Source organism: Homarus americanus, unplaced genomic scaffold (assembly GCF_018991925.1).
Source record: "Homarus americanus isolate GMGI-L3 unplaced genomic scaffold, GMGI_Hamer_2.0 scaffold32583, whole genome shotgun sequence".
Classification (NCBI taxonomy): Eukaryota; Metazoa; Arthropoda; class Malacostraca; order Decapoda; family Nephropidae; genus Homarus; species Homarus americanus.
In genome coordinates this window covers 12634775-12649325 of record NW_024713129.1, presented here as the reverse complement: position 1 = coordinate 12649325, position 14551 = coordinate 12634775, and the positions used below count along the sequence as shown (strand labels likewise).

At 43.1% G+C, this 14551-nt stretch overlaps 1 protein-coding gene across 1 annotated transcript; it reads left to right on the top strand.

The window, feature by feature from the left end:
- The first annotated feature begins 10265 nt into the window (after positions 1 to 10265).
- On the top strand, positions 10266 to 12812 carry LOC121871167. The gene is made up of 3 exons (XM_042373320.1): positions 10266 to 10353; positions 11352 to 11507; positions 11880 to 12812. The coding sequence occupies exons 2-3, from the start codon at positions 11352 to 11354 to the stop codon at positions 12702 to 12704; spliced, it is 981 nt and encodes a 326-aa protein (XP_042229254.1). The 5' UTR covers positions 10266 to 10353; the 3' UTR covers positions 12705 to 12812.
- Positions 12813 to 14551: the final 1739 nt, after the last annotated feature.

The following is a 14551-nucleotide window of genomic DNA, read 5'->3' as shown; positions in this document are numbered from 1 at the left end:
TTCAAGACACCTGCTTTCAACTTGGCTTCGGAAACCACACCACCTAGTTTCTGAGATAAATATAGAGTCCCAGCACCGAATTGATCCATAGCTTTGATGAAATTTTTAGCCAAACCGAGCTTTAGATGCAGTGGAGGCAAAAATATCTTTTCTGGATCTACAAGCGGATTGTGAGCACAGTTAAACCTTCCAGGCGCATCTCTTGGTCTTGTCGGCCAATCCTTTCTCACATAGTGCTCTGCATCAGCTCTGCTGTTCCACAAGCACAAAAAGCACATGTGCTTTGTGTAGCCACTCTGAAGGCCCAGTAGTAAACTGATGACTTTGAGATCGCCACATATCTTCCACTGGTGTTTCTCATACTCTATAGCGGCCAACAGAATTTTCATTGTTTCATAGCTCTCAGTCATTTTTGTTGCGTGTGCTATTGGGACAGATGGAAGCCGATTGCCATTGTGTAAAAGAACAGCTTTCAGAGAGTCTTTTCCTGAGTCTATAAACAGCCTCCAATCCTCTGTCTTGTATGTTTCAGACTTGCAGAGTTGTTGCATGAGAGATACTGCGTCCTCGCAATAACAAAGGTTGTTTGCCATCTTGAAAAATGCAGACAGCTGTCTATGTCGGTAACGCGCTGTAGTGATATGCACTCCATCTTCTAGCAGGTTACGCTGCTTTAGTCTGGATCCCAAAACTTTAGCCTTTTCTTTTGACAAGTTTAGGTCCCTGATGAGATCATGAAGCGCTTCTTGAGTAAATAGTTTAGGCCTGGTATTTTCAGAATCATCCTGGTAGTCGTTTTCCATTGAGGTAGAGGTAGAATCGGAATCACTCAATTCTTGTTCAGTCGGTGGATTTGGGACTGGAAGTTCAGCACTGTGCGGTACTGGTCGGATTGCAGAAGCAATATTGGGGTACTGTACCTTGCCTCGTGTCTTGATTTTTATTCCCTTAATATTTGTGAGACAGAGGTAGCAGTCACTACTGTCGCGATCCCACTACCCTTTATACTTGGGGAGTGAATCCTACCCCAAGTTATTAACAAATAAAGGTACAAATAGGGAACACGGCAATAATTATCCCCACCAAATACCTACTCAACTAAATGTACATGAAAAAAGTAAGAACAGTTGAAATAAGTGAATCACAAAAGGGAAGATAATTAATTAATTCAATTTATGTTCTAAAGGGAGTAATGACTAGCAAACATGAATTTAAGGGAATAAGTAATTGTATAATAAAATAAGAGTGATGCCGGAAGGGCGAAAATATACTGTAAGGAGTTAGACCAAACAAATATTACTTAACATTACTATATTACACAAGACATACGAAATATATATATACAACAATCACTACAAAATGATTATCCCTACCAAACAGGAGATTCCTTACCACCAGGATCCCTTCCTAGGCCTAACTAAACGTGTCACTAATACCTGATACCCCTAGGGCATTGCAGAAGGCTGGATAAAGCACTAGACAAGGGTCAAGGCTAGAGAACGAATGGACACGTCTAACCTATGCCACGGCTTTTCACTACTGGGGAAGCGTGGGCACGCCGAGTAGCGCGTCTCATCTCACGTGATCTAGACATTTGCTGGATATTTTATATAATTAATTAATATTACTCTTGAGTTGACTTAACAGAGTAAGACAATGATGCATATAAATTACATACATAAATATACAATTAACCTAAGTAACTAAGAACAATAATAATATAATAAGTACAATTAACAATTTATTAATAGCTTGTATGAAATGGAGGCGTGAACATATGCCTCACGCTATGCGAGTTCCCGAGCGCCCAGGCTCGTGACACTACTGTGGTCTTTAGGTTCATGCCATATCATTGGTACAGCAAACAGCATTCCTGAACTTCGTTTACCACACATCCACTCGCTCAGGTGGTTAACACAAGACTTACAGGCTACATGAGGTGCCCATTTCTTGTCTTGGTCACCCAAATGACATTTGAAGTATCTTTTGTAGTTCAGTCGAACAGCTTTTGTGATTGGTTTCTTGAGGCTACCAGGAGTGAAGGCACCACATATGTAGCAAAAACTGTCAGCACCGTTCACACACGTGCGACGTTCCATGTTTTGTTAATTTCAGAGTAATTACAAATCATGCAGGTGTAGATATGCAATATCATGAATCAGCAAACTGAAACAAACAAAAAAGCACAAATCAGGACAAAATAATTGCATAAGTGGAGCCAATGAGCATATAAATTACTGTATGAAAGATGGTACACTAAATATGTAGATATGCTGGTTCTGGAAAACTGAGCCTGATACAGCTATACGAATGTCATAATTGAGTTCAGCACATACAATTACACTAGAATCAGAATGTTTTGATCCAGAACCATGAGAATTTTTTTTATGTTGACCAGTGTTATTATTATTATTATTATTATTATTATTATTATTATTAGGGGAGGGAAACTTGACTACATCGCTCTCTACTCTGACCCTCACCGCCCACACTCCACCCGCATCCTCAACTCTCCTCACAGTGACCATTTCCCTATCCACACTACTCTCCAGTACTTGAGAATACCCGCTCCACCCAAGGGCTCTAGGCTCAGCCTACCCCCTGCCAACATACCTGCCTTCATCACTACCATTGCTGAATGGTTTCAGGGTTACACTGTCACCACCACAGACCAACTCTACCTTCATCTGTCCAAACAAAGCACTGACCTCCTCCGCCTTAACCCAAAACACCGCCGCCCTAACCGCCAGCCCAGGAGTCAGTGGAATGTTAACCGTGACCCTCATGTTAAGTCTATCCGAGTATGGCACCGACTAGCAGTCGACCAGTGGAAGAAATCTCCCAGCTCCCCTGACGCTCTACGCTTCCTGATGCGAACAAATAAAGAGCTCCAATCTGCCATCACTCTCGCACGAGAGAAGCAGTGGTGTGATTTTGCTTCTTCTATTGACCAGTCTACATCTATAGGTGATATATGGCACACCATTAACCGTGCCCGGGGCACCAACGCCAGACCCGCGCTACACCCCAGACCAGCTGCCCGAGCCGAGGCGCTCTCCCAGACATGGCAGGAGGCCGCCTCCATTGATGCGCTACCACCCGCTGTACGAGACCTCACCCTCGCACTGCAACCACAATGCCAACAGCGCATCTCCGAGTACGAAGACTTATCTGCAGACACTGACGTGCCTTTCACACAGTGTGAACTACTAAATGCTGATAAGCATGGTCGGTCCACCGCCCCTGGCGATGACGGCTTCACATATGATGTGCTAAATGCCCTTATTGCCACCCCTGGTAACCCCTTCCTCTGTCTATTTAACCTCTCTTTTGATACTGGTCAGCTGCCTCACTTATGGAAGACTGCCACCACTATCCCAGTCCCGAAACCAGGCAGACAAGATGAATATCGTCCAATCTCCCCCATCTCCTGCTTCTCAAAGATGATGGAGCGCATGATACGCCACCGCCTCCACTGGAAAATTGAAGCCCACCTGCACCCTGATCTCTATGGTTTCTGCCCCGTAAAGAGCACTGCTCACTGCATCGCTCACTACATGGCAAAAATCTCAGCCAGAACCTCCCTCTTAGTCGACTTCAAGGGTGCTTTTGATAAAGCCAACAGTGAAGTGATCCTTGAGGGCCTCACTCACATGGATGTGAAGGGCAAACTCCTCAAATGGATTGCTGACTACCTCTCCCATAGACAGGCCCGTGTCCGTTTTCAGGGCCACTACTCTACGATCAGGGATCTTGATCTTGGCACGCCTCAGGGAGGTGTACTCAGCCCTACACTCTTTAATGTACTCATGAACTCCATCTGCCGCCTCAATGACATCTTTGCTGAGCGCGCCCTAGACGGTCACATCATAAGCTACGCTGATGATATTCTCCTCTAAATTACTACAGTGCAACATGAACAACCAATACTCTCCACGTTCGCCCGGACCTGTCAAACACCGCTGACTCTGCAAGGACACGACATCGATCAAGTACACACCTACATACAGGTACCTTGGTCTACATGTGCGAGCTACTACCAGTGCCACCACCTCCGCTGTCGCCGCCCACGTCATCTCCCAGTGCCGCCAACGAACGAGGCCCCTCCTGTCCCTCACTCACTGCCTCAAAGGAGCCTCTGTCAGGGTCCTACGACTCATCTACATTGCTATCGTCAGAGCTGTCATAGATTATGCCTCTCCTGTCCTTGTAGTTGCCTCCCAGCGCGAGAAACAAAGCATAGAGAAAATCCAAAACAAAGCGATGAGACTCATCCTCGGCTGCCCTATGACCACCAGAATAGAAGTCATGCAGCGTGAACTGATCCTGCTTCCCGTCTGCGATCGAATTACTGCTCTCAATGCCATCCTTGGTGTTAAACTTCTTCGCAGTGAGCAACCGACTCCCCTGTCGCGCTCACTGAACTCACATCTTAGCACCCTCCTGCGCCGGCCTGTCCCCATTACCTTTCCCTCCTCCTCTCAACACTGGCCTGTCCACACTGCTGCTGACATCCTGCGTTATAATCCCTACACCCCCTCGACCTCTCTCCCTCCCGAGTACACTCATCCGCCTCTACCGCCGTGGACTTCCCCGAATGTTGATGTTGTCGTCCACACCTTCCCTGGTCGTAAATCCACCCAACTGCGGTATATGCTCAAACTTAACTGCCTTGAGCAGATTAATGATGTCGCCTCCTCTCTTAAGACCTCCCACCCTCCTATCCTCGTCTACTGTGATGGGTCTGTTACCACGCTGGGCAGCGCTGGGGCAGCTGTGTGGATTCCTGAGCACCAGGCCCGCAGGAAAATCAAGGTTCACGACTGGGCCTCCTCGACTGATGCTGAAAGCATAGCCATCCTCGCTGGCATTCATGAAGGGGCGACCTATGCTCGCACTGAACGCCGGAACCTCGTTATAATCAGTGACAGCACTTCTGCGCTAGCGAGGCTCAAATTACCCTCCCCCTCCTCCCCTGCCGCCCAACACACCCTAGCCGCCGTCGCCGGGCTAGAACAAACTGATGACATCCGTGTCAAGTTTATTTGGATCCCGTCACATATAGGAATAACTGCCTGTGACACTGTTGACCGGCTTGCCAAAGAAGCGACTCAAGAGGAAGATATTGAAGCCACTCTCGCCCTCTCCCTGAATCATCTCAAATCTCGCATGCTCGCCACACAACGAGAGGCATTCAACGAAAATTGGACACACCTGAAACAACGGGGTAGCGTCACACTATGCCACTATGGCGCTGTAACCGGTAACGACAACCGCCACTACAAAGAGTATGAATCCCTCACTCGATCTCAACAGATTATGTACATTCAGAAACCATAATTACTGGCCCACTCGGGTCGAGCGGTAGGTGAGACCAGGGGTCCTTGCTGGTCGGCGAAGAAGGGTGGCCTATGGGACCCACTCGGCGGAGTTCCTGAAGGTTCTGGGCTGCCCTTGCCAATACATGCTAGTAGTTGTAGATATATGAGACGAATATGCTGTAATATGTAACTGTACTATTTACCATTATTGATTCAGGTCTCTGTATTATATGTTATAATCATACTCCCTTTTGTCACTGAATGTTAGTTCATGTTTTAGGCACATGCGCGCTGTACGCGCATGCGCAGATAGAGATACCGGGAGAGATTCCAAGACAGGACGCTGTTTCCCCTGTCTTAACTCCTTTTGTGTGTTTGTCCCAGAAATAGAACTTACGAACTTGACACCAGTGTGTTTCCTTCACCCCTGATTGGAAGTATCACCTGGGTCTCCCACAGTAGTATTACGTAATTATCTCTTTCGGCCTATGTAATCAAAATTTTAATGACCATCAATGTTGTTCGGCGTGCCAGCAGCCTGGAGGCTATTGGTTCACCTCTACACCCGTGGGAGCATCCAAGTCGGTTGTGTACAACAGCGTCAGAGAATTAAAGCAGCCTTACAGTAAAAACGGAATGTTCTATACTCAGCACCAATGTCTTAAGGCTCATTAAGGCATCATGTATTGGTCAATACAAAAATTTTATCAAGTTAATGGCCGACAATCCAATATAATATTTATGATTTTTCACTTCTAATAAAACATATAAATTAATAGCTTCATACAAAACGTAACATAACGTAAAGTCCGTAACGTAATGATATGTAACGAAATGTAACGAAATATAACGTAACCTACTTTAGGTATATATAATTTGAATATATGATGATTGTAAAAGACATCTTACTATGAAACAGCATTTTTTTTCATATGCAAATTAATTTACATTGTCATAACAATGAAAAAAGATTATTCCATTATCCCTATTTGGCGGACACACACACACACACACACACACACACACACACACACGCACGCACACACACAGACACACACACACACACACACACGGGTGGCTTAGAAACAAGAACAGGGGGAAGGGAATAGGAGAGAAGGTGGTGTGTGGAAGAAATATCCTGTCATGACATGTTTAAATTTTTTGACAACACATGAATATAACTTGCCAAGGGGACAAGGTAATGATGTGATACACAGCAGTGGTTCATCATTATTCTATGGCCAGCAAGGAAATAATTAGAGAGTTTCATGAAGTGACTCACACAGAAACACATGAACATTTTTATACTATTTTAAAAGTATTGTCTAATAAAGTTAATAAATTCTTGTAATTAGTTGTTAATAATGTCTCTATACAAAAGCCTATGTGATACAGAGGCTCCATAAGACATGAGATATATCAAAGAGAAGCACCATCATCACACTCACCACATACAGAAGCACCATCATCACACTCACCACATACAGAAGCACCATCATCACACTCACCATACAGTGAATCACCATCATCACACTCACCACATACAGAAGCACCATCATCACACTCACCACATACAGAAGCACCATCATCACACTCACCACACAGTGAAGCACCATCATCACACTCACCACACAGTGAAGCACCATCATCACACTCACCACATACAGAAGCACCATCATCACACTCACCACACAGTGAAGCACCATCATCACACTCACCACACAGTGAAGCACCATCATCACACTCACCACACACATCATCACCTCACCACACAGTGAAGCACCATCATCACACTCACCACATACAGAAGCACCATCATCACACTCACCACACAGTGAAGCACCATCATCACACTCACCACCACCATCATCACTCACCACATACAGAAGCACCATCATCACACTCACCACATACAGAAGCACCATCATCACACTCACCACATACAGAACACCATCATCACACTCACCACATACAGAAGCACCATCATCACACTCACCACATCACAGAAGCACCATCATCACACTCACCACATACAGAAGCACCATCATCACACTCACCACACACAGAAGCACCATCATCACACTCACCACATACAGAAGCACCATCATCACACTCACCACATACAGAAGCACCATCATCACACTCACCACACACAGAAGCACCATCATCACACTCACCACATACAGAAGCACCATCACAAGCACATATCCACCTCACCACATATAGAAGCACCATCATCCTCTACATACAAGCACCATCATCACCTCACCACACAGTGAAGCACCATCATCACACTCACCACACAGTGAAGCACCATCATCACACCACATACAAGCACCATCATCACACACACACCATACAGAAAGCACCATCATCACACTTTCACCACATACACCATCATCACACTCACCACATGCAAACACCATCATCACACTCACCACATACCAGAAGCACCATCATCACCTCACTATACCAAGCACCACCATCACACTCACCACACAGTGAAGCACCATCATCACATTCACCACACAGAGAAGCACCATCATCACACTCACCACACAGTGAAGCACCATCATCACACTCACCACATACAGAAGCACCATCATCACACTCACCACACAGAGAAGCACCACCATTACACTCACCACACAGAGAAGCACCATCATCACACTCACCACACAAAGAATCACCATCATCACACTCACCACACAGAGAAGTACCATCATCACACTCATCACACACAGAAGCACCATCATCACACTCACCACGCAGAGAAGCACCATCATCACACTCACCACACAGAGAAGCACCATCATCACACTCATCACACACAGAAGCACCATCATCACACTCACCACATACAGAAACACCATCATCACCTCACCACATACAGAAGCACCATCATGACACCATCATCACACTCACACATACAGAAGCACCATCATCACATTCACCACACAGTGAAGCACCACCGCCACACAGAGAAGCACCATCATCACACTCACCACACAGAGAAGCACCATCATCACACTCACCACACAGAGAAGCACCATCATCACACTCACCACACAGAGAAGCACCATCATCACAAACACCACACAGAGAAGCACCATCATCACAAACACCACACAGAGAAGCACCATCATCACACTCACCACACAGAGAAGCACCATCATCACAAACACCATCGCATTAATCACCACACTGATTGTGATATTACTCCTAACATCAGTTTTAAAGGACATATTAGTTGTCAATATTACTTGTTGAAATATAAATTATTGTTGTTTCAGTTTGCATAACTTTGGTTTATCATTTTACTAAGACACTAATGTTAATGCTGAAATGGTAATGAACAACTGACTAAAATGAGAATTTTCTTACACCTATATCGTTAACATGATCAATATCATTTTTAATAAAAAAATATCATTAACATCAAATATTCTTATGGAGACTTACTGGCTACCCTGGCTCTGTCCGCGGTGCCCAGCTAGAACTCTCCTCCATACTTTTGTTGAACTATAGCCTCTCCTGTATACTTTGTTGAACTATGGCCTCGCCTGTTCAACCTGTGTCTGGCCACGGGACCATTGCAGTGAGCCGCCGACCAGAAACACCACCCCAGCCTCACTTACCGCTCAACCTAATGAGTCAGAGATTATGGTTTCTGACTGTACATGAGACTGCGCCTAAGGTACAGGTACCTATGGGAGTACATTGGCAACCCTGAGCCTGGCCGCACTGTTTGTAAACTTTGTGGCCAACCCGACTCTCACACCCTCTCTCACTACATCCTCACTTGCCCTATGACCTCTTCCTACAGGTTCCCAGGTTTTACCAACATCTCTTCCCTCCCTGACCAGATATGCCTCCTCCTAGAGACAGGCCTGGCACTTGACATTATTAGGGACCTGCCACGGTTTGCCATAAACAGATTAAATGTACCGGGAACTTCCCCCTCCCCCCCCCCACACACTCATCATTCTGTCACTTTATGTAACTTGAAAAAACCTATGACCCTTAGCATGCTTCCCAGATGGGCGCTGTAAACGCCTGCGCTTCACCTTGCCCAGGATGTAAGGGGGTGCCCAATAAACTAGCCCCCTCGGGGGCAATCTAATCTAATCTTATGTAATCAATGAGTGTCACGCCGAGCAGCTCTCACAACACACCCAAGCACTTATGTGGCGATGGAACGTGTACACAACGAGATGAACGGGTGACTGTTGACGCGGCGTATTTCTGCTCCGGGGTGGGTGTGGGGTGTGTGCACTAACATTCATATTTAGACGAAAAGATAGTGCAAAATGAGAAATACCAGCATACATATTTATTAGTATTATTACTAATACAAATAATATAATGTGTCTTTACACAATACAGTACTGCAAACATTTACGATTCATGCTGCAATGTAATGGGCTGCAAATTTTACATTATTATTATTATCATCATTAGTATTACTGTATTATTATTATTATTATTATTATTATAACAAATATTTGCAAGTTCACGGAACCCCTGGATCCAGGGCCCCCGGCCCGGGCTCCTCGGGCACCGTTGTGAATGTGGCCCTGCTCAAGAGTCAAAACAAACAGCCGACACAACTTTTCCCGCCATTAATCAGGAGCGCGCTACGGAGTATCTACATTACGTAGCTTTGGTCTCTGAGGTGCAGGAGAGAAAACGGAGGTCTCAGGCGTACTGAAGCTGTGATAAAACGTCTGAAGTACATGTCTTATGGGCTATTGAGCGTAATATGAATTGTATGATTTTACGTTAACTAACATGTCCGACCGTATAGCGCAGGTAAGCGGGCCAGGGTAAATAGTATGATGAAACATGATGCAAGAAGCGCAAAACGTTTCAGCATGAACTGTACGTGTGTTAACGTGTGAAACCGAGGCTATATATATATATACAGATGCACAACCAAGCGACCGTCAGTAGTCTTGCAACTTTGAAGCTGTACTGTAAAGTCACTCAGTAAAAAAACCTAGAGAAGTGTCATTTATTTTATTGGTATAAGGTAAGTTATGTGTATTCAACATTTTTTTATTTTACTTGAAGTTCAGTGTATGTGTTCTCTTGTAACGATGCAAGTGTAGTGTCGGTAGATGTAACAAAGATTAGAAAATCTAGCCACCTATAGCAACTTTGCATGGATGAGATTAGAGCCAGTTAATATTAAAAATGTTCATACCGCGGCTAAAAAAGAGATCCAAGTTAATGTATTATTACTTAGAATTTAAAAACAAGGAAAGACCGTTAGAGTAAAAGTAAGTCTGGTAAAGTGAAGCGAGTGTGGGTTTTGGCGAGAGTTAAAGACTGTGTTGTGCTGCCGCCTGGTGGCTGCTGTGAGACAATTGTGTCACATTTTCTGATTTAGTTTTTAGCCCATTTCTTTGTTTGGTTTTGAGGAGATTAATTTTGCTGAATACCCTTTTACATTCAACCCAAATTTATCGTACAAACCGTAAGATAATAGAAACTGGTATCGTACATCGTGTCGAAGATGAATTTATCGTACGTTTAGCACCACTGTTGTAAGAACTAATGAGTGCGTACGCAAATTCATCTCGCTGGCTTTATAAAGTACCGATATGCTGTATAAGGCTGATTATAACAATTAAATGGCAATACACACATAATTTAAACAAATAAAAAAGGAATAGGCTTAATTTACTCACATTTGAAGACATCATTCATTGAGATTGTGTTGCCGGTTAAGGATATATTTTTTTCACTAATACGTAAAGTATTGTTTTATTTTAATAATTAACATGGTTATTTTGTTATCTTTATATTATTAGCTTTACTTAAGCATTAAAATATATTTCAAAGTTATTTTAATTAAACCTAAATGAAAATTAAATGGTGTTGGTGATAAATATTTGTCAAGCAGAAGAATATTTTAGAGCAGTAAGGTGATAATGCGCCATGTGTTACAGAGTAAAGTGGTCTCATTTTTGTCTGACTTCCCTGATTTTAATTTGTGTTATGCTGAGGACTGACAGTACATTACAGATGGCAGGAAACTATAGTTTGAGTTCCTGTGGTATGTTCCATGGCTGTCTACGTGGAGAGTTTTGGCATCCATTACTACCCACGTCAGCAGACTTTGTTGATGGTGGAGGATGGAAGATGAACCGCCCTCCTCCCCCACCAGTTAGGAATAACATGGTAAGTTGAGTTAATTTTAAATCTAAAATTAAAACATAATAATTTACGTGAGTTAAGATGATATATAATTATGGAATAAGTGAGCATCGTTCCAGTAACAATGTAAATAAAGTAACATACAGCATACAACAGTAAGAAAATAACACAATGAAACATTATTCTCTAGTAATACATTCTTTTTTGGTGGAGTCAGTGAATGGTGATTTACTGTAAAATGTATAATTATATAATTTCATGTCGTACTGTACAGTATACAGTACAGTATGTCAATAATTTAATTACCTTTCTACTAGCACCTTATTCTCCTGTCTGTCTTATCTAAATATAAAATATTATGCTAAGAATTTTTATATGTTATTGTTTACTTTTCAGAGACCAACAGACATACCTTGCTTCGAGGGTAAGAACCAAACCTGTTGGCTGCCTGTTGCTGCTCCAGGCCCACGCCTCCCACTGCCCAACGGACCACATACACTGTACCGTTCACTAGAGGACTACAAACCATTCACAAACATCTCCAGGACGATACACTTCAGCGAATATGAGGATATAACGAAAGAAGGGTTGAAACCAACGAACATTCAACCAAAGCACCTCACATACCTGTGCACGCAACAGAGTAATGTGTATGGTTTGTTTTTTGGGATAATCGATGACGATGAAGTTCACGATTGGTACGGCAACGTCAGACTGCAGGTCGATTTTAAGAAGTTCATGAAAGAAGTGCGTCCCCGAGTGTACTTCGTGGACGTGGTGGACTTTAAGACATCCAACATATCTCGGCTCCTCCTTACCAAAAGAAATTATGATCATTACTTTCCGAGATATGACGCCAATATCCTGGGTGGTCCGTGGTTCAGAGATCCTAGCGGTAAGGACTGGCACCTCACCAACGCAAGGAGGTTTAACAGTGTCGCCAAGAGCCACCATGAACACAGCGTGGAATTCATACTGGAATTAAGTAAGGAGGAATTCCAGAGATTGTATTCCAGCTGTAAGAAGCTCCCTGTTGACCATTCCCGGGCCATTACCAATGAAGCAAAGGTATGTTTGAAGTATAAGAGCGTTGGTAAGGTATGTCCGTCACCATGGAATGCTGAAAAAACGGAGGAGAAAATGATGTGCCTCTCTCTGAAGAAAATTAGTTTTCAAAATTCATGTGACCGTATTGTTGATATAGAAAAAAATAGAGATTAAAAATTCTACTAGGATGCTGATAATCCATAAATAAATACAAAAACGAAAAAAGAAATAGAGTGAGAAACGATATACAGTGTGAATGTTGTGTTGTCAAAGTAAGCGAAACAATTGGGGCCCTGCAATTGTGTATAAATGAGGCAGAAAGTCAGATCAGCAACCTGGGACTTGGTCACAATTTTTGTGATGCCATATGGCAGCAAGGTCGACCATTAGACAGCACATTATGCTTCTAACATCTTCCCAGGCGGCAGTACCTCCCTGTTTGATAACTGTCTACTACCTACTGTATAGTCGGCTAGCAAAGTGATAAGCCGGGAAATTGTAAAAAATAAATAAAATTAATACCCAAATGTTAATATAAAGCGCAATTATATGTCTTGTACTTGTAATAAAAGAATGAATCATTAATATGACAAAAAAAAGTTTATTTACCTATTATAGTCATTTTACTCAAACAATAGAAATATATATTTTCCATCAAAATCTGAGATGGGCAAATAAAGACTGAAAGATACGGAAACAAATATAGTACTAGACAATGACAAAAGCGTAAAGATAATATAGGTATAAAGTACTGTATATCAATAGAAACAATCGGAGGGGAAGCAGGTGGTGCACCCACAAATTAATAAAAATGTGTTATAACACATTTGTATTATTTTGCGTCCCAGTGGTTATACGATATAGATAAAAGAAAAAAGAAAAAAAATTATTTATTGCACTAAATACAGTATATACACAAATACTTTAAATAATTTACTGTGTAACACATTTTATCATTTTGCATCCTAATGTTTATATGTAGACTGATATTAAAAGATAATAGAGGTCATAAAATTTGCTTAAAATATTTTTTGGCACAAACATAAAGCATTTTCACTTTTCATCAAGTATATTTGCAAATTTCACCTTCCTGGGATTTCTGTGTATAAATGTGTCATTTACTTGGTTTATGTCTACTGGTATATCTCGGTGCGTGTGCAGTAGTGTCAGGCCTGTCAGTCTCTCATTTCCCATTGTTGATATGAATGGTGTTTTTATTCTTTTCATTCCACTAAAAGATCTTTCAGCAGAGCATGTTGTTACTGACAGGGTGCACAGGATCATGAGCAGGGCCCTCACGTTGGGGAACATGAAACCTGGTGTCTGGGAGAAAGTGGCGGTCAGTGTAGTTGGAAGGCTCGTAGGGCCCTGTTGTTTGGCCTTTTTTCCCCACCTGCCACGCCAGGTGTGTACCACACTCTTGATGCTGCCAGGATATGGAAGGCCCTCCAGGAAGAGGTCAACCGCCCTCCTACTTTATACACCTCGGCTAGGATTCCATCAGGCCCTGTGGCTTTGTTAATATTCATCTGCCTGATGGCTGTAGCTACCCATCCAGGGATGGAGGATAGCTGAGGTGGGTCAGCTCAAGGTACTGAGGAACCTGCTTGGTTGTCGGAACATCTACATCGGTGTTTCAGTTGAGCAGCGAATGGTAGCACTCTTTCCAGCATTGACGGATGCCTTCGTTTTTACTTAGGGAGTTACCGTCAGATGAGCGGAGGGGGACCACGCCATGAGTAGTTGGGCCATATATTGTTCTAGCGGAACTGAAAAATTCACGCATTTTGTGTTGATCCGCAAATGTTTGCATTTCACACGCTATATTTTTCCACCATTCGTTTATTAGTTTGCGAAGTTCTCACTGGACCGCCGCCTTCTTCTCGTGGAAGGTATCAGCTTTGGTCCGAGATTTAGGATTGTTCTCCCAGTCAGTGAGGGCAGCACGCTTACTAGTGGCGAGTACTTCGATTTCCGTGTCATTTTCGTCACACCAATCCTGTTTTTTTCTTTTGATTTGG

Bases quoted from the DNA above. Each gene is read 5' to 3' on its own strand.
- LOC121871167 (XM_042373320.1), top strand. From the start codon at position 11,352: ATGGCAGGAAACTATAGTTTGAGTTCCTGTGGTATGTTCCATGGCTGT. The intron at 11,508-11,879 runs GTAAGTTGAGTT...TTTACTTTTCAG, and splicing joins CACCAGTTAGGAATAACATG to AGACCAACAGACATACCTTG.